Genomic DNA, 24037 nt, shown 5'->3' on the forward strand with positions numbered 1-24037 from the left:
AATGTAAGTGCAAAGTATTTTTCTAAGTATATTCTTCTCCGTGTCATTCTATTGATGAATCATGTTAGTAATTACATACACAATGTCATTAAAGAATAGTAAAGAATACACAATTACTCTTCAGCGAATCCATGCAACCACCATGTCAGTCCCCAGAGATTCGTAGAGCATGTGATAAGATTACATTGGTATAGCAATACCACAACAGTGATAACACCATACAATTTTGGAACAGGGTAATGGCAAAGATATTCTCACAAACTGAGGCTGAATCCTGGCAAGATGGAAGCCCTGTGGACATTAGTAACCTCAAGACTGGTGGTTCCACATGGATCCATGGCCTGGCTGAAGTCCACCAGGAGAAAAGCCTTCAGTGTGGCAGCCCCCTTCCTGTGGAACTCCAGAAGGTCAGGCAGGCACTGACATTGTGTCGCTTCTGGAACCTCCTGAAGACATTGTTATTTCAAGAGGCTTTCCTTGAGTTTCCAGCCACGGTTTCTTAAATTCAAATTTTGTCTTTTAAAATGTTTTAATTGTTTAACATAGTGTTTTATTCTTTTATCTCTGCTGTTCACCACTCCAAAATCTTTTAATGTGGAGTGGTATATAAATATTGTAAGTAAAATAAAAGAAAAACTGCCCATTTTGAAATTACATGAGAGATTTATACTTTATGTTAAGGACTATAATATTGTGGAAAATATTACCACCTTTTCCCATTTATGTTAAGCTTGCCCTTATTAGAAGATAATAGCTGGAAACTTTCTAGAGACAACCACACCAAGAGACCTTTACGTAATGTACAGATCAAAATGTAATGGGTGGCCAAATAATCAGAGATTCATGCTTGCCAAAATCGCCTCCCCGGTGACATAGGCATCTCTGGGTGATGTACACAGTACAATTTAAAACAGTAAAATTATACATTAAAACATTATTTAAAAATACCCTAACCCACCCCAAATGCCTGCCTGAATAACCAAGTTTTCAGTGTGTGGCAGAAGCTCATTAAAGAGGGGGCATGGTGGAGTTCCCTAGAGAGGGAGTTCCACAGAGTGGGGGCCACCACAGAGAAGGCCCTCTCCCTCGTCCTCACCAGCCTAGCTGTCCTGGCTGATTGGACAAAGAGGCCATCTGAGGCTGATCTTGTTAAGCAGCCTGTCTGGTGTTGCCCATGTCCGATGTAGCCTGCGTCCGATCGTCTTCAGAGCGAGACTTCCGCCACCAGTGCTCTAGCTGTCTCACCTCCTGTTTGTAACCACAGATTGAACCATGGTGCAGTTCGACCCCTGTTCAGGGAGAGACTGCGTTTCGGAGCCACCCAGTCTAATGCCCCAGTGATTGCAGCATTCCAGCCACCCACCAGGGCCTCGTCCGAGTGGCCATTTGCGTCCTCCAGAGAATCCCCAAGCACGTCCTGGAATCCATTCGGATCCATCAGACACCTGAGGCAGACCATTTTAATGGGTCCCCCACCCCTGCGAAGGGGTTGTGGAACCGAGAAGTCCAACGTCACCAGATAGTGATCTGACCATGACATGGGGGGGTGGATATACCCCCGACTTCCAGATCACTCCCCGCTTCTCCAGAAACCAACACAAGGTCTAGTGCATGACTGGCTACATGGGTGGGCCCAGTTAGAATAGAGCACAGCTCCTAGGAAACCACGGTCTCCATGAAGTCCCGAGGTGTTCCTGTGAGGAAGGCCTCTGAATGTACGTTGAAGTCCCCCAACACAATAAGTTAGGGGACTGCACACGCACATCAGAGACCACCTCAAGCACCTCGGCCAGGGAGTCAGTCATGCAGCAGGGTGGATGGTACATGAGCAGAATCCCCAGACTGCCCTTTGGGCCCAACCTCCAGTGCTACCAACATTACAGTAATAAAAATTAAAAAAAATTGCTTCGAGTTATTTAGTACTGGGGTGCAGTGGGAACTACATATTTCTGCTTCAGCATAGCCTTGAGAAGACTGAAATGCAGGAAGAGCCTTAGTGTAAATGAAGGGAATCCCTCCTCTCCCAACAAGCATAGAGCACAACAAAACAGCACCAGAAAAAGAAAAAAAAAGTGGGCGGGGGGAATCAACCTCCTGCTGTTTTAACAAGTCTGTAGTCTGAGAAGATTCTGAGATGGGGGGATTCCCTCAGCTTTGAGCATCTTCTCTGACTGTTTTTCAGGAAACCCCAGTGCTAGTTTTTAACAAACCAAACCAAACCACACAAAAAAAGGCAGCTTGAAACTGCAGGTCTCCCCTTGTCCAACTCACTTTTGCTGTTAAAAGCAGCTGGGCAGTGTGGGCACAGCTGCTGAGCACAGTAAAATAAGGTGAGCACAGTAAAATAAGGTGAGAAAGGAGATGCAGAGCACAGTATAAAAACTAAGCCCCACCCCTCCCTCAGACAACAGAACAATTAACCTGCACTTTGCTGGGCTGAAATGTTTCTCTCTAATGAAGAAAAAGGGAGGGGGACCCGGGGGAGGAATTGTCCCCTCCCCACCTGTATGGCTAAGTTATACCTGCTAAGAGGCAACCTAGTCTGTCAAACAGCTATATCCCTCGAATATGAAGGACATCCATTGCAATTCCAGCAGAATTACAGCAGAACAGCAGTGATTTTGCACCGCTAGGAGTGTTCTGTCTGAATTACATGGGTGGCAGCTATTTGAGAAATATAATTCCAGGGCCAGCATCAAGGTTGACATGTCAGGCACCTGCCGAGGGCCCACATACCAGCAGGAACTCACTGACAAGAACCCCCAGGACTTGTTCCTAGGGATGGTAGAGAATTCCGCCGCGGACTCAAATGAGGCCAGATTCCAAAGAATCTGACCTCCGGAGTCCACGGCAGAGCGGCTCCACTTACCTCTGAAGGATTTCACGCGGAGCAGCTCTCCAGCTCCCTATACCAGGCGATATGCTAATTAGCCTATCACTGGGAAAAATACAGATGCAAATGGCATATTGTATGCACTAATTTTGACCTAAATACAGCCGTAAATGGCTGCACTTTAGGTCAAAGCCAGGGCTTTATGCATGCAAGTGGCGTCCAATGCGCCATTTGCATCTGTATTTTTTCCCAGCAATAGGCTAATGGCAGCTGCCATTAGCATATCGCCTTGTATAGGGAGCTGGAGAGCTGCTCCACAAACTGCGTCAGACCTGGAATGGCTCTGGAGGATTTTGAGGGGCCCTGAGCAGCATGGATGGTCCCTCTACAGAACCCCCCTGGACTGGAAAGTGGGGGGTTCATTCATCACTACTTGCTCCTCCTCTCCATCATGGCAACCTGCTTGTTCACCTCTCACTCTGCCCCAGACAATGGAGGAGCAGTAGATGCCATGGCCTACTTGCTCACCAGCATTCTGCCTGTCAAGCAAGCAAGTGGTAGCAACAGTGAGAAAGAGGATGAAGAGCAACGGCAGCTGGTAACCATGGCGGTGAGAAGGTGGACTCCCTGAGGGAGGGGCCCATAGAGCGTGTCTTGCCCAAGGGCCCTCCAAAGCCAGGAGCCATCACTGCCAGAATCAAACCTTCAACTCCGGGTCTGTAAGCATGCCTGGCAGGAATGTTCTGGCAACATACACACAAACATACATGCCAAGGGGATGGGCAATGGAAGGAGAACAGGAATACAGCGAACACCAGAGAAAAAGGATGATTTTTAAAATGTGTCCTGAAAGTGATGTTAAATGGAGACTTCAGACTTCAGTGGACTGCTTCCAGCTGTCAGGACATCACTGGTGCATGCAACACTGATACACTTGATTCACCAATAACTGCTCACTACACACTGTGGGTAAATGATTGGTGTGTGACCACCTAGTGCATGGTGAATGTTGTACCTATTAAATGGACGGCATGACATTAGGACCATGTTGGGTGTTTGAGTGTGCAAGTTTAGTAACTACATTTGAACCTTATCTGTCTGGCCATCACTGTCTACACACATAAGGTATTAAATGCAACTGAAGCAGGAAACCGTCCATAGTTGAAACTGAATGGGTCAAAAGGAAACGAGGAAATCAAAATATTAAATAAATTTGTTGCACAGTCCTCACCATGGTATGTCGGAAAAACACCCGATGTGCCTGATCTTGTCTGATCTCGGAAGCTAAGCAGGGTCAGCCCTAGTTAGTACTTGGGTGGGAGACTGCCTGGGAATCAGGCTTCCTGCATTGAGTGGGGGGTTGGATTCAATGGAGGAATCAACCCTATGATTCTATTCTATTCTATTCTATTCTATTCTGTTCTAACCTGGTGTAGGCTTCTTAAACACTTTGCCTAATGGAGGTGCCATGGCATGACTTCTTTAAACCTATAGGCCAAATAATAATGATGATGATGATGAGTCACCAGTGCATGACACACGATGTTTTGACAATGTGGTTCATATAAACTACCAATCAAGTAATTTATAATCTGGAGCAGATTATCAAGCAATCCATCTGTAAGCACCTTGAAAACAATGCCGTGATTACTCGAAGCCAACATGGACTTGTCAAGAACAAATCCTGCCAGACGAATCTGATCTCATCTTTTGATCAAGTCACCTCCCTTGTGGACTGTGGGAATGCTGTAGACATAATATACCTCAACTTCAGCAAAGCTTTCGACAAAGTGCCCCATGATATCCTGATGAGCAAGCTAGCTAAAGGTGGGCTAGATGAAACAACGATCTGGTGGATCCACAGTTGGCTACAGAATCGGACTCAAAGAGTGCTTATCAATGGGATCTTCTCAAACTGGGGAGAGGTAATGAGCGGGGTACCTCAGGGCTCAGTCCTGGGCCCAGTGCTCTTCAATATTTTTATTAATGAGTCATAATGATTTGGAGGAGGAGGCGCAGGGAATGCTGATCAAATTTGCAGACGACACAAATTTGGGCGGGATAGCTAATACTTTTGTAGTAAAAATGTAACCTAAAAGCCATTGTATGTGTCTTAAGCAGCACGTAGTATTGTAAGAGCTGCGCATGCCTGGAATGAGCAGACAGTAACCCTAAGATAAGGTTGCCAAGCAAACTGCTGGCAACCAATCAAAGTGACACGCTGGCTAAGGAATGCAAGCTGAGGTGATAAAACTGTAACGCGGGGGTTGCCCAGGGTCGACTCTGCTTTTGAGCGTGAGCTCCTCTGTCAAACTGTTTGCAAACAATAAAATCCAGTTGGACCCAGCCTGAAGTTGACTCTCTTCTTTGGGGCAAATTGGACTAGCCTCCAGGGGGCGACACTAGCATTTTGTGCAACAAATTGGCGAGCAGTCAGGAGTCCCTTGGACCACCCTGGGGTCAAATGACAGAACCGGCAAAGGTGCCTGTGGGGCGCGCCGGACCGCCTTTGAGGCCTGCCACGGCACCAGAGAACGGGGGTCGGGACACCCAGGAGGTTAAAGGCGTGGACTCCATTGATTGAGTCAACCAGGCTGAACGGGTCTGAAGAGATGGCACTAGGCTGTTGGGCAGAGTAAGTACTTGATTTCCCTTCTGTCTTTCTGTTTGAGTTGCCTTCGGAGCGTCTGAGGTTTGTCAGACTCCGTGTAAGTGTTGGAGGTTTGTCAGGCTCTGTGTATGGTTTCAAATAGAGGTAGGCACAATGGGGGCAGGTAGCTCCCATTTAGAAAGCTCTGCCACCCCCTTGGGATGCATGCTAAAGAACTTTAGCAAAGTCAAGCATCTGAGGTTTGTCAGACTCCGTGTACTAAGATGTCAAAAGGCAAGCTGGTTACACTCTGTCAATTGGAATTGCCAGCATTTGGAATTAGTTGGCCAAACATAGGATCCTTTGGTGTAAATCTTGTAAATGCTGTATATAAAAATGTGGTGAATAATGGGCAATGGGATCAATTCGCCTATATTGATGGTTGGTTGAATTGGTGCGGAAAGAATCCCCCTTAGTTACAGAAGTGTAAATGTGTTACTGGCAAAGGACCACAGGGGCAAGAGACCCCGGGTGGTGTCTAAATCAAGTAGTAAGAGATAAATTTGCCTCAGGGAAAGTGAGGTTATCAGCATTTGGATGAGTGCCAACCAAAATCCACTGAAGGCGAGAAAAGGTTGAATATCAAGTTCAATATTGTAAAGTCATGATGGTATGCTCCGAGGTGAAGCCCAAAGCCCCTGTTCTCCCTGATTCAAGCCCCACGGAAGGAGCTTGAAGAATGGGAGACCCTGCCCAAGGTGCCCTGAGCTCCCCCCGGTCTTATTCGGTCTGTTAGGTTGGGAGGAGAGGTTGTTAGGGGAGGGAGGGGGCCCTCCAGAGACAGTTTGTCTGCCACCGTATCCAAGTTTGTTAGAAGAAGCAAAAGCAGTTGAAAAACGTTGCAACTTCTGAAGGAAGAAATTTGTTTGACGTCTTAAAGACTGTGGCAAAATCAAGAAACAAAGACAGAGCAAGTTCTTAAAATATCAGGGTCTGTGTAAGCTTATCTCTGTCAGCCTACTCAGAGCAGAGCCAAGGGGGACTTGCCTAACCCCCCTTCGCCGTGGCTGGTTTAGCCTTAGCAAGCAGAGAGGCTGGAAGGTGTCTGTGAGGACCTGACAAAAGAGTGAGATTTGTAAAAAGAAAACAAGAAAAGCATCACAGCTGAAAAGCTGAGCAGCACTGCTCTGTTCTTATCTGTGGAGGAATCTAGAAGAGGTGTAAGGTTACACCTTCCCCATTCGAACTGATGAAGAGACACAGAGCTTTTGTTAAAAACATCCCTTCTTTATGGCCCAAAGCCTTCTTTGTTAGAGGCACTCTGCACGTGGACTGGAACTTTGGACAGTTAAAGACTTGCCATAAAAAGTACTGTGAGGCTTGTCATAGCCTTAAACTCCCGTTGTTGTAAATTGTGTGTTTGTTTGTGATCAGCTCAGTGTACAGTTTAATTTGTGATTTCAACACTCAGATAAAAAGCTGCATTTGACTGAAAGAACTGGGTGTATTTAGCCTTGAGAAGAGAAGACTGAGAGGAGATCTGATAGCACTCTTCAAGTACTTAAAAGGTTGTCCCAGAGAGGAAGGCCGGAATCTCTTCTCGAGCATCCCAGAGCGCAGGACACGGAATAATAGGCTCAAGTGACAGGAAGCTGGATTCCAGCTGAACATCAAGAGAAACGTCCTAACTGTTAGAGCAATATGACAATGGAACCCATTACCTAGGGAGGTGGTGGGCTCTCCCACACTGGAGACGAGGCTGAACAGCCATCTGTCAGGGATGCTCTGATTTGGATTCCTGCAGTGAGCAGGGGGTTGGACTCGATGGCCTTGTAAGCCCCTTCCAACACTACTATTCTATGATTCTATGATTTCCAAGGCTTTGATTTCATTTACCCTAATGAAGCATACAGATACAAATTTCTAGAGATTTACAAACTACAAAGGAAACAGCCTTCAAAAAGTTCAAAGAGAAACTACGAAAGTTAGTTTCCCTTTAAAAAGGGGGGCAGCAAATTCTCTTAACTTAAGAGGTGAGAGGGAAAGAGTCCCCCACTCTCCCGTGATACTTCTAAGCCCAGCTGTGCTTCTGAAGCCTAAGAAAGTTCCTGCCCCATGTGTTCCAGCTCTTTCTCAAAATCTGAACTGTTCTGACGTTCCATTTGCTCAGAGGCAAACCTGACACTCTGCCAAAACTCATGCAGTGTGGAGTTGCCGATGCAAAATTGTGGCTTGGAACTCTTTGCATGTATGAGAACGCCCTTCCCTTAATTTTGATGGGCCCTGACCATGCAGTCAGAGGAGCAGTATAATTGTTAGATCTGCTCCACCATGCCCTACGATGCAAAACAAATGTTTTCCAGTCATGGTGTAAGATTTTAATGATATGAAAAAGGTATAAAAGAAGGCAGAAGAAAGTAGCAGACAAAAAGGCTTAAAAAGAAAGAAAGCTTATCCCAAATGTGTGCTGTTGAGATTAGTAAGAAGATCTAAGCAAGTGAGTCTCTGTCGAAGCAATGGCAAACAGCCTAACTTGCAGAGAAGACAAAGAGTTAAAACTGGTGCATGGCACAGAGAATTTGAAACATGATCTGCAGAACAGGCAAGCCAAAAGATAAGTGTGCCTGTTACAAGAGGGAGGCTATAGTAGCCATAAAAAGGGGCGAAGCTCCCGTATGAAGCTCTAACAAAAATATTACCCACTAGAAGTGGACAATTAAAATTAAAAAAGGCTTTTCTTAAATTGAAGCAAGCCTTAATATCACCGCCTGCTTTAGCCTTATCAGACCCCAGATCATGAAGTTTTTAGAGCTATGATGCACATGACAGCACATGAAAAGAGTGCCATTCCTGAAAAAAGGAAAAGGCAATGCTGGCAGCCACCATGGGCGGAGATATAAACCGCGGCTTGAGAGCACAGAAGCGACCAGAGGGGGGGGGCAGAAAAGGAAAGGGCCGACCGGGGCTCAATAAATGTGCGTACTGTCAAGAGAAGAGACACTAAAAAGATTTTCCAGAGTTAAAAGAGAAGAGAAAAGAAACTCACCCTGAAGGCTGCCAAACGCGGGCAGGATCCTCCGGGGTTGGGGGGGAGTCTAGCTGAAGGGCCACCACCCTACGAACAAATGCTTGGGAGAATCCCAAGGTAAAAGTAAGGGTTGGTGGCAAGGACTGTGAGGCCCTAGTAGATACTGGAGCCACATTTTCTATGATCCCTATGAAGCCCCCCAGCGAGAAAAAGTGGAAAGCATGTAACTGTAAAAAGAATTAAAGGGGGAAAAAAACTAAATTGCCCATGTGTAAGCCCCTCCTCACAAAGATTGGAAATAACATACTGGAACATGCCTTTGTAGTTTCATCTGCATACCTGGTTGCCCTCTTGGAGTGGGACTTGTTAACAAAACTGCAAGCTAAAATCTTCTTCCCTGATAATCAGATTGCAGTACAGCTGCCAGCAATGCAGGGCTCAAATTAGCAGATGGCCCTTCAAGCAATCAAGATTGTGTCAGAGGCCAAAGGGACTGAGATTTTAGAGAATGTTGATCCATGTGTGTGGGCAGACAGAACCCCTGCCTGAGGAAATGCATAACACCAGTTAAAATCTTCTTTTAAAAAGGGAGAGCCCTGTGTGCGTGAGGCAGTATCCTCTGAAGAAAGCCACCTGTGCAGGCTTGAAGCTGCTCATTGAGAAGTTCAAAAATTATGGTTAGCTAATAAAGGGATCATCCCCCTTTAACACCCCGATTTTGGGTGCGCCCGAGGCAGATAGCACCTCCTTCAGGTTAGACCAAGACCTGAGAACAGTGGCTGACTGCCCTTTGTGCCTCAAAAACAATTCAAAAATGTTTGAGCCCCCAGCTCAAATGAGAAGTCGCCCATGCGCTTACTATCCTTTTCAGAGATTTCAAGTTGACTTTTCAGAGTTGCCCCAGACTCTTGGCTATCGGTACCTGCTAGTAATGATAAAACCAATTGACCGCACCTTAAAGACAATGCTCACTAAAATTTGTTTAAAGATTAAGTTGAAAGGCCACAGGCCTTGCCAATCACCTTGACTTGAGTACGGTGCACCCACAAGGGAAGTATTAAACTGACACCTTTTAAACGTTCCATAAGCGCCCACCTCGGATATTACCTATGGCTGATAGCTTAAATGTGAATTTAGAAGTAAAAGTTTTAAGATTCAAGGTTATGTTACTGCTTTGCAGTCTGTTTTGTTTTCACAGGTTTGCGACACCACACCAATCCTGGCCTTTAGATGCTCCAGTGCATAATCTCAATCCCAGCGATTGGGTGCTAATCCAGTCCTAGAAAGATGAACCACCTACCAAGAAGCAGAAGGGTCTGTTTCAGATCCTACTTACCACTCCCATTGCTATGAAAGTCGCCAAAGAAAAGAAGTGGATTCATCACACTGAATAAAGGCATCACCTGCACCAGAGAGGGTCACACCAGAAGCTGACCCACCTGAAGGTCATCATTAGAATAATGATCCCCTGAAAGGACCCAAGTAGGTCTACAGAAAGAGGGAGCTCTCGTTTCAAGGGTTCCTGATGAACGGAACAAAACTGAGTTCCAAAAGTTCAAAAAAACTGTGTTTTTGTTGTCAACATTCTAGTAGCTAGAACAAAGGCGTCCTAGGCCTCACTTGCTGTTTAGAGAAAACAGTCAATGCCACAGCGATAATAGTTTGCGCTTTTAAGTGCGTAGTCCACCGCTGGACCAAAGAGAGTATAATTTGAGAAAAGCCTTTTGAGGGGGGAATTGTAGTAAAAATGTAACCTAAAAGCCATTGTATGTGTCTTAAGCAGCACGTAGTATTGTAAGAGCTGCGCATGCCTGGAATGAGCAGACAGTAACCCTAAGATAAGGTTGCCAAGCAAACTGCTAGCAACCAATCAAAGTGACACGCTGGCTGAGGAATGCAAGCTGAGGTGATAGAACTGTAACGCGGGGGTTGCCCAGGGTCGACTCTGCTTTTGAGCATGAGCTCCTCTGTCGAACTGTTTGCAAACAATAAAATCCAGTTGGACCCAGCCTGAAGTTGACTCTCCTCTTTGGGGCAAATTGGACTAGCCTCCAGAGGGCGACACTATCATTTTGTGCAACACTTTGGAAGACAGAAACAAAATTCAAAGTGATCTTGACAGACTGGAGCGCTGGGTGGAAAACAACACAATGACATTTAAAAGGGATAAATGCCAAGTTCTGCACCTAGGATAAAGAAACCAAATGCACAGTTACTAGGGATGGCGGAGAATTTCTCCACGAATCTCGGGGAGGCCGAATGCCAGCGCATTCGGCCCCCCGAAATTGTTGGTGAAATTCTCCGCCACCCCCCCCGCCACCCCCCCCCCCGGAATGGGACTTACCTCCCTCGAATGTTCCTCTCGGCGGCGGGTCCCGGCGGGAGTTTGGCGGCGTTTCGTCGGGGATGGCAGCCGGTCATCCGACCGGCTGCCACTGCCGCCATTACAAAATAAAGTAAAAAAAACACACACACACCCGTGATAGGCTACGTAACGATTTACATAGCCTATCACGGCTAGATTTCCAAAGTCAGCAGTGACAGGCTATGTTAATCGTCACTTTGAAAAAAAAAAAAGTGCGTACGCAAATGGCGGCTCCCATGGGGACCGCCATTTGCGTTCCTTATTTGGTCCTGGTAGCTTACGTAAAGATTTACGTAGACTATGGCCAAAATAAGGGCAATGCAACCCATGGGCGCCGCCATTTGCATATGCGCTTTTTTTTTCCCCCAAAGTCACCCATGATAGGCTACGTAATGATCAATGCAGCCTATCACGGCTGACTTTGGAAATCTAGCCGTGATAGGCTACGTTAATCGTTATGTAGCCTATCACGGGTGTGATTTTTGTTTTTTGTTTTACTTTTTATTTTGTGGCTTGGGAGACGGGGCGCTTCTCCCCAGCCTGAATTTCGGCCGGGCGAGGCGGGGCACCTCCCCCCCCCCCGGCCTGAATTTCAGCCGGGCGAGGCAGGGTGCCTCCCCCCCGGCCTGAACTTCGGGGGGAGAACCAAAGCGCCTCCCCCCCACCGCGAAGCAAGCTGCGGGACCAGGTAAGTCCCTTTCATACATCCCTAACAGTTACAAAATGGGGGATATGTGGCTCAACAACACTACAAGCGAGAAGGATCTTGGAATTGTTGTAGTTCACAGGCTGAATATGAGCCAACAATGTGATGTGGCTGCAAAAAAGGCAAATGCCATTTTGGTCTGCATTAATAGAAGCATAGCTTCCAAATCCCAGGAAGTACTAGTTCCCCTCTACTCAGCACTGGTTAGGCCTCATCTGGAGTACTGTGTCCAGTTCTGGGCACCACATTTTAAGAAGGATGCAGACAAACTGGAGAGGGTTCAGAGAAAGGCAACAAAGATGATCAGGGGACTGGAAACAAAGGCCTATGAAGAGAGACTGAAAGAACTGGGCATGTTTAGCCTTGAGAAGAGAAGACTGAGAGGAGATATGATAGCACTCTTCAAGTACTTGAAAGGTTGTCACAGAGAGGAAGGCCAGGATCTCTTCTCGATCATCCCGGAGTGCAGGACACAGAATAATGGGATCAAGTGACAGGAAGCCAGATTCCGGCTGAACATCAGGAAAAACTTCCTGGCTGTTAGAGCAATACAACAATGGAGCCAATTACCTAGGGAGGTGGTGGGCTCTCCCACACTGGAGGCCTTCAAGACGAGGCTGGATAGCCATCTATCAGGGATGGTCTGACCTGAATTCCTGCAGTGAGCAGGGGGTTGGACTCAATGGCCTTGTAGGCCCCTTCCAACTAGGGATGTACGAAACTCCCCTTACCTGGCTCTGCCGGGTTCCGCTGGGGGGGGGAGGCACTCTGTCCCTCCCCCTGGAATCCTCGCCAGGGGGAGAGGCGCTCCGTACCTCCCCCCCAGAATCCTGGCTGGCCAGCTCCGCTCCGTGGGGATTCAACGGAGCCACCAGCCGGCTCTGCCAGCAGCTGAACATCCAGCTGTTGGCTAGCAGGGACGCAAATGGCGGCAGCCGTAGCCGCCGCCGTTTGCGTCCCTGTAGTCAGCCGTGATAGGCTACGTAAAGACTTACATAGCCTATCACATCTGGCTTAAAAAAAAAACAAAACGCGCGTACGCAAATGGCGGCGGCTGCGGCTGCCGTCATTTGCGTTCCTTATTTTTGGCTGTCTTAGTCTACGTAAATATTTACGTTGACTAAGATGGCGAAAATAAGGGGGAACGCAATTAGCATCCGCTACGCTATTTGCGTTCCCCTTATTTTTGCCGTCTTAGTCTATGTAAATATTTATGTAGACTAAGACGGCCAAAAATAAGGAACGCAAATGGCGGCGGCTGTAGCCGCCGCCATTTGCGTACGCATGTGTTTTTTTTAAGCCAGACGTGATAGGCTACGTAAGTCTTTACGTAGCCTATCACGTCTTGTAAAAAAAAAAACGGACAAGACTGCAAATGGCGGTGGCAGCAGCTGGTCGGAAGACCAGCCGCCGCCGCCGCCGCTGCCAAAGCCGCCGCCGGAGCCGCCGCCGCCCGGAAGATCCGCCCCAGGTAAGTCTCATCCCGGGGGGGATCCCCGGGGGGGATCCGCGGGGGGGGGGGCAGGCCGTTTTGCCACAGATTTCGGGGGGGCTGCATGCACTGGCATTCAGCCTCACCGAGATCTGTGGCGGAATTCTCTGCCATCATACTTCCAACCCTACTATTCTAAGTCTTTTTTAAGTATGATTATGTATCTTGACTCTTAAGTTAGCTGCCTTACAACTGGCTGGAAGGTATCAGCATTTTTAAAGGTCATTTTTAATAGGAATGAGGAAATTACAGACATATCAGCCAAAGCTCTGTGCTGATACATTGCATGAGAAGCATTTTAACATGTATGCTGCAACCATATATGCACTTACCTGGGACTTAATAGTATTCCCTTCTAAGCAAACACATATAGGGTTGCACGGTTAGGATGCATCCAGTGTTAGTCCTACTTATAGTAGACCCAACGAAATGAATGGTACTTAATTAAGCTAACATTGGATACAAACCCTTGGATACAATGTCTAGACTAGAATAGGGCTAGTCTTATTGACAACCATCTGATGGCCATGAGTTTTTAATAGCTTAGGCATCAAAGCAGCACTTGGCACATTTAGTTTTGATAGCCGCATCTTCAGGGAGGAGGTTATGAAGGTCACAAACATTTTGGTACCCAGGTGTTCAGAAAAAGCATCTCATCACATTTTGATACCTGTGTCTTCAAGCAGGAGGTTCTGATGGTCATGAATTTTTGATAGCTTGGCTGTTCAAAACAGCACCTTGTCACCTTTTAGAGATTATTTAGAGGTACCTGATACAAATACTTAAATATGAAGAAAGTCATAGAGAAAAAGAATCCTCTGTCTTACAGGTAGAAGAGCAGACTGAAAATCAGTTCCAATAAAGCCAGGCTGGCATTTCTGATAGCTTATGGGTTGGGAACACTAGTAGGTTGTGTTTTTACATGCTGCATCGACCACTTTGCTGATGAAAAATGGTGCCACCTCTAATTGCTCTTTGCCCCACAAGGCAAAAAAAAATGTGGGTATCTGATGAGTTCACTGCTTAGAAGAATAGGTTTGTGATTTCAATACAAACCTCCCACACACACATACACACAAACACACACCAGTCAAGGGGCTAAATTAAGCACAGATTAATTTGAACCATGGCCAAGTCTACATGTCCTCATGTCGTATCGATACGATCCCATCACAGTGACACTGCATCCCTCTTGCGCATTTATACCTTGTAGCACACGCAATGACATCTATTGCAGCATTTTGGATAATATGAAATAAAAAGCAGGAAACAATGCTAGAAAAGTGGTACACAGATTATCTAATATGCCTAGGGGTGTACAAAACCCCACTTACCTGGCTCCGCTGGGGTCCGCGGGTGGGGGGAGGTGATCTGTTCTTCCCCCCAGAGTCCTTGACCGGGGGGGAGGCGATCCGGTCCTCCCTCCCGGAATCCTGCCCGGCCGGCTCTGCTCCACGGCCAGTCTGCAGTGCTGCTGGCTGGGCCGATCCGCAGCAGGGCCTCCATCCGCTGCCGGGCTGCTGCGGACGCAAATGGCGTCCTGCGTAGGGGACGCCATTTGCATCCCTACACTAGCCTGTGATAGGCTATGTAAATATTTACGTAGCTTATCACGGCTAAAGCAGGGACGCAAATGGCGGCTGCTACAACGGCCTCCATTTGCAGCCGCAGCAGCCCTGCAGTGGCTGGAGCCGCCTCCGCCACCAGTTCATCTGCCGCTTCATCCGCTGCTGTCACCACATCCACCACCAGGTAGGTCCGTCCCCGGGGGTTTCTGCAGGGTGGCAGGGGGGAGGCCATTCCGCCACGGACTCCGGGGGGCCGGATTCTAAAGAATCCAGCCTCACTGGAGTCTGTGGCGGAATTCTCTGACATCCCTAAATATGCCCCCAACAGTTATCAGTCCACTTCAATACCAATAAAAAGCACAAGTGTAGATCTAGCCCAGGTCTCATTGAGGGTTGTTGTTTCCAAGGTGCCTCCGATAATATGAAGAGTATTTTTCTCTCACCATTCCATACCCACAACCAAACTAATTCCCCACCTATTTGGATTAAAGGGGAAAGAATCAAAAAGGGAAAAGATGTTTTACAAAATCCTTATGCCTTTTCTTTTAGAAATTAAGGGGCTTTAACCTGCACCTTCATCAAGGCTTCTACTTCTGAGTTCTTTGTGGGATTAAGCTCAGCTCCTTTACACATGTGTCTGTGTTTTTCTCCAGTGTTTTTTCTTTCTCTGCCTTTCTATATGTTCCATTATTAGTGGTCCATTACACAACCACTAAGCGACACTGTGGTATAACAGAATTATGCAAATACACCAGGGTTTCATTCCACCATTCAGAAATATACCAGTCTTTCCTTGTTAGAAGAAACAAATGCTAAAATGATTGCAAAGCACAGGACAGACCCTGGAGGATGATGATGTCATGTAAAGCACTTGTAAATTACCATGACTGAGGAATCATGAGTGCACAATAATGACTTGTATAGAAAGACTCTAAGTTTTGGAGGACAAGATGGGGGAAGATGACTTTGTTCACACTTACTACAAAACTTACATGTATAGTTGAGGAGTATGGAACCTCAGGACCATGGAACAAATCTAGCCTGCCTGGGATCCCACTCTGGCCTTCCAGGCTTTCCCAGATAGCCATGCCCCCTTTTCCCTAACCGCCAATCAGTTGGTGGTTTCCCAGCTTTTACACACACACACACACACACACACACACACACACACAAACACAGACCACATTGTTAGTGGTTGAAATTAGTGCTGTGATGAAAATTTCTCCCACATTTTTTCAACCATTCTCATCCAATTTGATAGAAGAGAAATTGCTTTTGAAAAGAAATTCAACGGTGAAGAAATTTAGGAAAAATTCTAATGGGGTGGGTTTGGGTTTCTTGGCCTTACCTTACTTGGTGGCCAAGGAGTGAGCACAAATGTCCTGTTTTTCAATGTACCATCACCTCTCTGGCAGCCTGTAGCCTCCTCTATTTCCTGCGCTTCTATGAAAGCCCAGTTTAAGGCACCATGAGATAATTCCTCCCATAGGCCTTTTTAAGCTCAGGACGTGCAGGCAGCCTGAGAGACTAGCTGTGTAAGCTCAAAAATACAAAAATGCACAAAATGAATGATAAAACATTCTGAAAGACACAGAACAATGGAAGCCTCTGTCATTGGGGAGTGCAGGGGGGAGAAAACTTTCAGGAAATTGGAGGACAGATTTTGACAGAGCACTAACTCCACCTCATCCCTAGAGCCAGACACAACACTGCCCCCACTTGCATTACAGTGGATGCAAACTGGGCCCAGCCTGCCAAGACAGTTGATGCTGTTGCAGCACGAAGCCCCCCAACACCCTTACCAAAAAGGAAAAGAACTGCTCTACAAGCCCTGCCAATGGGGAGCCCTACCTGGGAGAAACTGCTGAGAATTTCTCCTCCCCCTGGAGAAATTCACTGACATTGTCTTCTAAATTTCTCTGCCCACAAGTATGGTGGAGAATTTCAAGAGGCCATTTGCACACAGCTCTAGCTGAAATGCTCTAGTTCACCAAGAGTCACTCCAGCCCTACACTCCACACTTTTTCCAACCACATTTTTAGAACCACATCATTTATCTTCCACATTTTTAGAACCACATGCCTATTTCCCCTCACAAAAATCTCCCCAACATCCATGCATTCCATCCAACATCTAAAAGGGGGAATCTATATGTGTATAGCTGTATATGCATAGGTTCTCTATGTGATTGGGAACCCTACACAATTAGTGTTCCTAATTACATGAAGCACCTACAGCTCTATGCTCACAGATGCCCCTTTCAGACTTTGCGCCAAATGTGCAGATGTGAGGACGAGATTGGCAGTGTATGCAACATTGGGGTCATGGGCATGCTCCTACTTGCCCTAACCTATGCGTACAGCGAATGTGTGTACATATAGTCCTATCATGCGTAACTGAGATCTGGCTGGGGAAACAGGGAAGAGTGAGTCTCTCCCAGTTGTGTCCACTGGGGTCCTTGGTTCAGCATCAGTGTAGACTTGAGGGCTGAATAGGAGGGCTTGCTGTGGTCTATAAGAATTTGATCTCTCTCTCTCCAGGCTCCCTGTCCATCTCACTACTGGTCTGGAGTGTTTTCACCTTGTGTTGGGCCAGTGGCACAGACTGGGGATTCAGCTGGTATACTGCCCACCCTGCTCCCAAGCAGTCTCCCTACCTGAGCTGAAGGAGGTGGTATCAGATGTCATGTTGAGGCCGCCCCAGGCTGTTGGTTTTGGGGGATGTCAACATTCATGCCGAGGGCATGTTGTCTGGACAGCTCAGGATTTCATGACCTCCATGATGACCATGGGACTGTCCCAACATGTCATCAGCCCAATGAATGTAGTAGGGCACATTCTAGGCTTGTTTTTTTTTCAGCCGATCATGGAGATGGTGCTCTGAAAGTGGGGGATATTCAATCGGTCTGTTTGTCATGGTCAGATCACCTCCTGTTGAGATTTAAACTGATAGCGGCTTTCTCCTCTGCAAGAGTGGGGGACCTATTAAGATGGTCTGCCCCTGGACGCTAATCTAGATGGTTTGCGGAGGGCTCTAAGGGAGTTTGCCAGCTGATATAGCTGGTGCTCCTGTCGAAGCCCTGGTCAATCTGTGGAATGCAGAAATCACCCGGGCAGTTGACATGATCGCTCCTGAGTGCCCTTTCTGTAGTAGAGCTCGTACAGCTCTATGGTATACCCCAGGGCTGAGAGAGATGAAACAAAACAGGAGACGGCTTGAGTGCACACGTGGAGAAAAACGCCTAGTGGACACAATTGAACTTTGGTGTGTGCCTATGGTCGGGTATATTCAAAGGCAATGAGAACGGCCAGGAAAAAAACATTTCACTGCCTAGGGATGTCAGAGAAATCCCCTGCGGATTCAAATGAGGTCGGATTCTTTGGAATCCGGCCTCAGGAATCCGCAGCAGATCGGGACCACTTACCTCCACTCCAAGAGGACTGGAGGCGGAACGGCACTCGGCTGCTTCTTGCCAGCCAGAGCCATTCGCCTCCTCCCTGTCCCTGCTGATTGCCTTTTCTTTTTTTTAAAAAAAAGGCGATCAGGAGGATGTGCCCATAGACTTAGATGCAAATAGAATCATGAATCTTGCATCTAAGTCTATGTGTCCATAGGCTTATACGCAAGATTCGCGGTTCTGTTTTGCATATAAGTCTATGGGCACATCCCCCCAATAGCCTTTTTTTTTTTTTTTAAAGAAAAGACATGGCAATCGGCAGGAACAGGGAGGAGGCAAATGGCTCTGGATGGCAGGAGGGAAGGTAAGCGGCCCCCAAGCTGGTTTCCCCCCACACCGGAATCCTCGCAGAGCGGAGCCACTCCAGAGGATTCCGGGGGGGGAGGAACGGATTACCTCCCCTCTCCCATGGATTCCCCACCAGAACAGACAGTTGGGAATCCGAACACCCTTATCACTGCCTTTATTCAGTCCTCCATATGCCACCCAGCAGAGCTTTCTGGGATGATCCAGGGCCTATTATAAGCTGGCCCTACAGATACTGTGGACCCATCTGAGGCCCACTGTAATGCACTGGCTAGGCACTCCCAGGATAAAATCTCTTGCATCTGGCAGGACTTAGACTCCAGTGTTACAGAAGGTAAATCAGGTGAGGTGTCCAGAGCACAGCTTGGTCTGGTTTTTTTGGATGAGTTTTAGTCAGTACAGCTCGAGAACGTAGACAAGGTGCTTGGCAGGTTCGTGCAACCACTTTCATATTGGATCCTTGACCCGCTTGGCTTATAAAAGCCAGTAGGGAGGAAACAGTTGGCTGGGCCACAGAGGTCATTAATGCCTCCTTGTGAGAGGGAGTGGTCCCAGCCCACCCAAAAGAGGCAGCAGTGAGACTACTCCTGAAGAAATCCTCTCTGGACCCAAGAGATCTAAACAACTTTAGGCTGGTGGCAAATGTCCCTTCCTTGAGCAAGGTCCTTGAGCGGGTGGTGGCCAACGAGCTCCAGAGCAATTGGATGAGAGCAATTATCTGGATCAATTTCAGGCTGTGTTCAAGCCAGGTTTTGGCACAGAAACCGCCTTGGTCGCCCTGTATGATGACCTATGTCAGGAGAGAGACAGGAGGAGTGGGATCTTGTTGATACTCCTCAACCTCTCGGCAGCTTTCAGTACCATCGGCCATGGTATCCTTCTGGGGTGACTGGGCTGGGAGTTGAGGGTACTGCATTGCACTGGTTCTGCTCCTACTTGGAGGGCCAGCTCCAGAAGGTGGTGCTTGGAGGTTATTGCTCAGCCCTGTGAAGTGCCTGAGGGGTCAGTTTTGTCTCCCATGCTATTTACTATCTACGTGAAACTCCTGAGTGTGGTCATACATAGTTTTGGAGTGCTCTGTCTCTCCTTTTCATCCTTTCCAGGTGAAGCTGTGGATGTGCTAAATCAGTGCCTGGCTGCAACAGTGGGCTGGATGAGGGCTAATAAACTGAAGGTCAGTCCCAGACAAGACTGTGATGCTGTTAGTGGGTGGTTCTTCTGACCGGATGGAGGGTGGTCATCCTGTTCTGGATGGGGTTGCACTCCCCCTGAAGGAGCAGGTTTGTAGTAGCTTGGGGGTTCTCCTGGAGTCTTCTTTGTCACTGGAGTCTCAGATGGCCTCAGTGGCACAGAGTGCCTGCTACCAACTTTGGTTGGTGGCCCAGCTATGCCCCTATCTGGGCAGGTATAACCTGGTTTCAGTAATCTATGCTCTAGAAATCTTCGAGTTAGATTACTACAATGCACTCTACATGGGGCTGCCCTTGAGGACTGTTCAGAAACTGCAGCTTGTGCAAAATGCAGCAGCCAGATTAATAACTGGGACCAGAAGGTCTGAGCCTATAAGACCAATGTTGGCCTGCTTGCATTAGCTGCTGGTATGTTTCTGAGCCTGATTCAAGGTACAGGTTTTAACCTATAAAGCCTTACATAGCTCAGAACTGCAGTAGCTAATGGAATGCTTCTCCTGAGCTGAACATACCTGGACACTCTGATCAACTAGGGATGGTGCAGGTGCCCAACTGGGTCTGGGAATCCGTTGGGCTCCCCGCCCACCCCAGATTGTGCCCATTGAGCCTCCTTTTCTTCATAAAAACAAGCTCAGGAAAATGGCAGGTGCTCGCAGATGGGATCCAGGCTGAGTGTGAGAGGCTCAGCAAGCTCATGGGGGCTTGAGTGTGGGTTGGGGGCGCTCAAGTGGGGGCAGTGCTTCAACAGGTGCCCACCAAAACTGGACGGGGTGGGTCTGTCCATCGCTACGTTCAACATCTGGGGCCTTCCTCTGAGTGCCACCTCCAAGGGAGGCTCAGAAGGTGGCAGCAAGGGAGAGGGCCTTCTCAGTGGTGCCCCCCCCTGACACTGAGGCCCACCTGGCACTGACACTGTCATCTTTTTGGTGTCAGGTTAAGACTGCCATCTTCTCCCAAGCATTTAATGGCATATGATGGGGCACGTATGTCTGCTGTTTGAACAGGTCTATTAAAATGGTTTACTGATACTGTTTTTAGATGTTTAAATTGTTTTTTAAATTTGGCATGTTAAAAAAAAATAGACCATGTGTTTTATCATAATATCATATTGTTATATAATCCTGTTGTTTTTATTATGAATCGTTGTGAACCACCCAGAGAGCTTTGGCTATGGGGTGGTATAAAAATGAAACAAATAACAAGCTTCATCATCACACATAGTTTGGCCCTAAGATCACCTGCTGATGAGATTTATAGAGGTGAGATTTGAACCTAGAACTTCCTAGTTCACAGCTTAGTCATCACATTACATTCGTTCTCATCAGAAACTAGCCTTCCCAAATGTAAGTGGATGCTTGGAAGAAACCACAGATATACTTTAAAATTGTACACGAGATTCCACCTGTCTAGTGTCAAGGATGAAATATCAGTTTAATCTCCCCTTTTTGGTGGTCCTGGTGACCTCTGGATTTCACCAGCAAACCCAGTGAAGAGCGACCCTTAATTCAAAGACTGAAACTGAACAAGTGCAATTCAGAATTTCAGGAGCCTCAAGCAACAGAAACCGCAGAAAACCTGTCAAGACATTTCAAATGAAGTCTTGGTAAGCCTTCAAGCCTCATCATCTTCTAGCCTCAGAGAGGTGGTTCTCTTGTCTACATAGAAAACTAGACATATCTGCGGTCACACATGTAGGGAACCAAATTTGCAATGAGATAGGTCTTTTTCAGTATCATGCTGCAAAATAATATTATATTCCCTTTATTCATGTATGCCAGGGATGGGGAACCTGTAGCTCTCCAGATGGTGTCAGACTAAAATTCCCCACACCTCTCACCACTGGTTATGCTGGCTGGGTCTGATGGGAGTTGTAGTCCGCCAACATCTGGAGGGCCATACATTCCCCACTCCTGATATATAATAATTGGATGGCAACGTCACCTATTTCTTGAGCTCATTGTAAAAAAGCGGGTCCCTTCAAAAAAGGGGAGATGTTGCAATGTGCCAAGACACTCTGCCCTTAGGTTCTTCTTTGTTTATTTGTTTGTTTTAATTCATCCTTCACGGAAATAGCACTCTGTAGGTGCCGAGTCATACTTTTTGCAGACAGTGTATTTTATTTTTTGTAATGCTGTGCTTTTGTTTGAATCAGGAAACGAATATGTGTTGTTGTTTTTAAGTGATTACTACATCATGCCACCTCATAGAAAGAATACGTCTGGGTATATATGGAAGACTTTTTCTCTCTAGAATCAACAGCAAGTTGTTGGATGTAGTTGTAGCTTCTTTTCCGCTGGGTCCAGAAAGAACCAGGTAAGACAGCAATGGCCAGAAAGAGAAATGTGTGTATTTGGAGATGAAATGCGCTGGTAGAGTTGTTGTGAAAAAAGGTCAGAAGGAGTGAAAGTAGACATTAGATATTGTTATTGTTGTTCTTGGTGCTGTTGTTATTTCCCTGTATAGCTGTTAAGGTCACTTGAGCTAGTATAGCCACTTATTTATCACCAAAAAAGAGGACACAGAATTGTATAAAATTTGCATCAGCTTTTCTATATGTATGGATACAAATTTAGAAATCATGGCTATCATTTAAAGAGAAACACAATGCATCTCACCATAGTAGGGAAGACCCATTGAAATGAATGAGACTGAAGGGAGTCATGACTAAATTAAACCCCATTCATTTCAATGGGTCTACTCTAAGTAGGACTTTCGTTGGATTCTACCCCTGTGTTCTTGCTCAATCTGTTCTCCAGGTGTTAATTCTTGATGGGCAACTTCAAGGCCCTGGCCTCGCCCTTGTTATGGCTCTTTATCTTTAGACTGAACTCAGACCTGACAGTCCTTCAAATAGGGTAATTTGTCTAATAGGGTATGATCCTCTGACAGCCTTTTAAATGGAGGACTGTCCTCTGTATAGTAGGGCACTTGTCCATCCTGAATCCTGAGTGTGACCTGAAAGTCTAGCAATACTATGACTGGGGAAAACAGAAGGTCTCAGACTGTGAGAAAAAGCCAGGATTTGGGGTTGTGCTGGGGTCTAGAGCAGGGGCAGGAAACCCACCATAGCCCAAGGGCCACAACATGCAGACCTCAGCTTAGTTTCATGCAGACGTTGGCCCACTTTGCAAACTGTTAAGAAGAATGTGTCTGAGAGAGAACTGAGAAAGTGAGCTGAGAGAGTCAGAGACCACAGACAAGGTCCCTGAAAGCAATTCTTTGTTTTTATTAAAGACACACTTAAAATGAATTAAAATCACACTTCAGGGGAATTAGAACAAAACTGAAGTACTTTGGCCACATAATGAGAAGACAGAATACCCTGGAGAAAATGCTGATGCTAGGGAAAGTAGAAGGCAAAAGGAAGAGGGGCCAACCAAGGGCAAGATGGATGGATGGTATTCTGGAGGTGATGGACTCGACCTTGGGGGGGCTGGGGGGGGCGACGGCCGACAGGAAGCTCTGGCGTGGGCTGGTCCATGAAGTCACAAAGAGTCGGAAGCGACTGAACAAATAAACAACAATATATCAGGGGAATTAGAATCATACCTCCAGATGACATTAATCCTGAGAAGGTTACAAGACAGCAAGCATTTAAAAAAATCAATAGTAAAGTATATGGAATGGGATACATAGAACATTTGTGTTTCTATGTGTGTGTTCAAAAAAGGGTGATGGAAGTGTGTCACTTCAAAGGGTACAGTTTTGATTCAAGCATTGAGCAAAAAGACAGCAGCTAGCATTTAAATGAAAACTAGCCCTTGAAGAGAGAGGCAAATGCCAGTCCAAAAGGAGTGCCTTTATAATGGTTTGTGGGGGGGGGGGGTCTGTCTGTCTGTGTAGCTGATCATGGAAAAAGAAGAAAAAAAGGGAGGGGAGAAGAAGTTTCAGCCAGTGATAATTTGGGGAAGAAACAGATTTTGTTTGGAATTGTGAGAGAGTTTTGGAGGCAGGAGCAGAGCAAATGCTGGGGGTTTAGAAGAAAGTAAAGGAGGAAGCTTAGAAGAGCAAATGGGAGCTCCAAGCCAAGGGTTTTAGAATTGGGGATGGGTGGAATATTAGGGGAAAGTGAGGAAAGAGCTCATGGGTTCATTAGGAGGAAAACAGAAGTGTTACCTCTTCTTATGTGCTGACTTCTTGGAAGCCCCGTTGAGATGCTTCTGGAAAAAGAAGGGGGCAGAGAGGGAAGGACAGGGGAGTTGCTCTTCTGAGCAGCAAGTGTGAGGGTCCTTCCTGGGTGGAAAGAATCCTCCCCTAAATCTCAGGATTCAGTGATTAAAATAAAGCAAAACAAGTTCTCACTTCAAGATGGCCCACCGATGTTGGAAATGGGTTTCAATGTGTCAGTCATAGAGAAAAGAAAGGATAAAAAGGCTTTTCTTTATCTTTCACTCTGTGGTGGGGTGGAGTAGTGGGCCTTTTGCAAATATTTCTGGACGTCCCAGATGCAGGTGTGACAGCCTGGGAGATTTTGGTGATCGTCTTAACCAAAGGGGCTTCAC

The 24037-nt window shown here is 46.8% G+C and overlaps 1 protein-coding gene across 1 annotated transcript in view; it reads right to left on the bottom strand.

The window, feature by feature from the left end:
• LOC146341911 (serine protease 33-like) overlaps positions 1-17269 on the bottom strand; it is a 33412-nt gene extending 16143 nt beyond the window's left edge. The window contains exons 1-2 of the mRNA XM_084807751.1: positions 17239-17269; positions 15931-16073 (exon numbers count right to left, since the gene is read on the bottom strand). Coding sequence (XP_084663877.1) covers positions 15931-16073; positions 17239-17269 — 174 coding nt within the window. The remainder of the gene's footprint in view (positions 1-15930; positions 16074-17238) is intronic.
• Between the last annotated feature and the right edge of the window lie 6768 nt (positions 17270-24037).

This window comes from Heloderma suspectum, chromosome 6, assembly GCF_057233095.1.
Source record: "Heloderma suspectum isolate Gila_16-S chromosome 6, 16-S_ref, whole genome shotgun sequence".
Taxonomy (NCBI): domain Eukaryota; kingdom Metazoa; phylum Chordata; class Lepidosauria; order Squamata; family Helodermatidae; genus Heloderma; species Heloderma suspectum.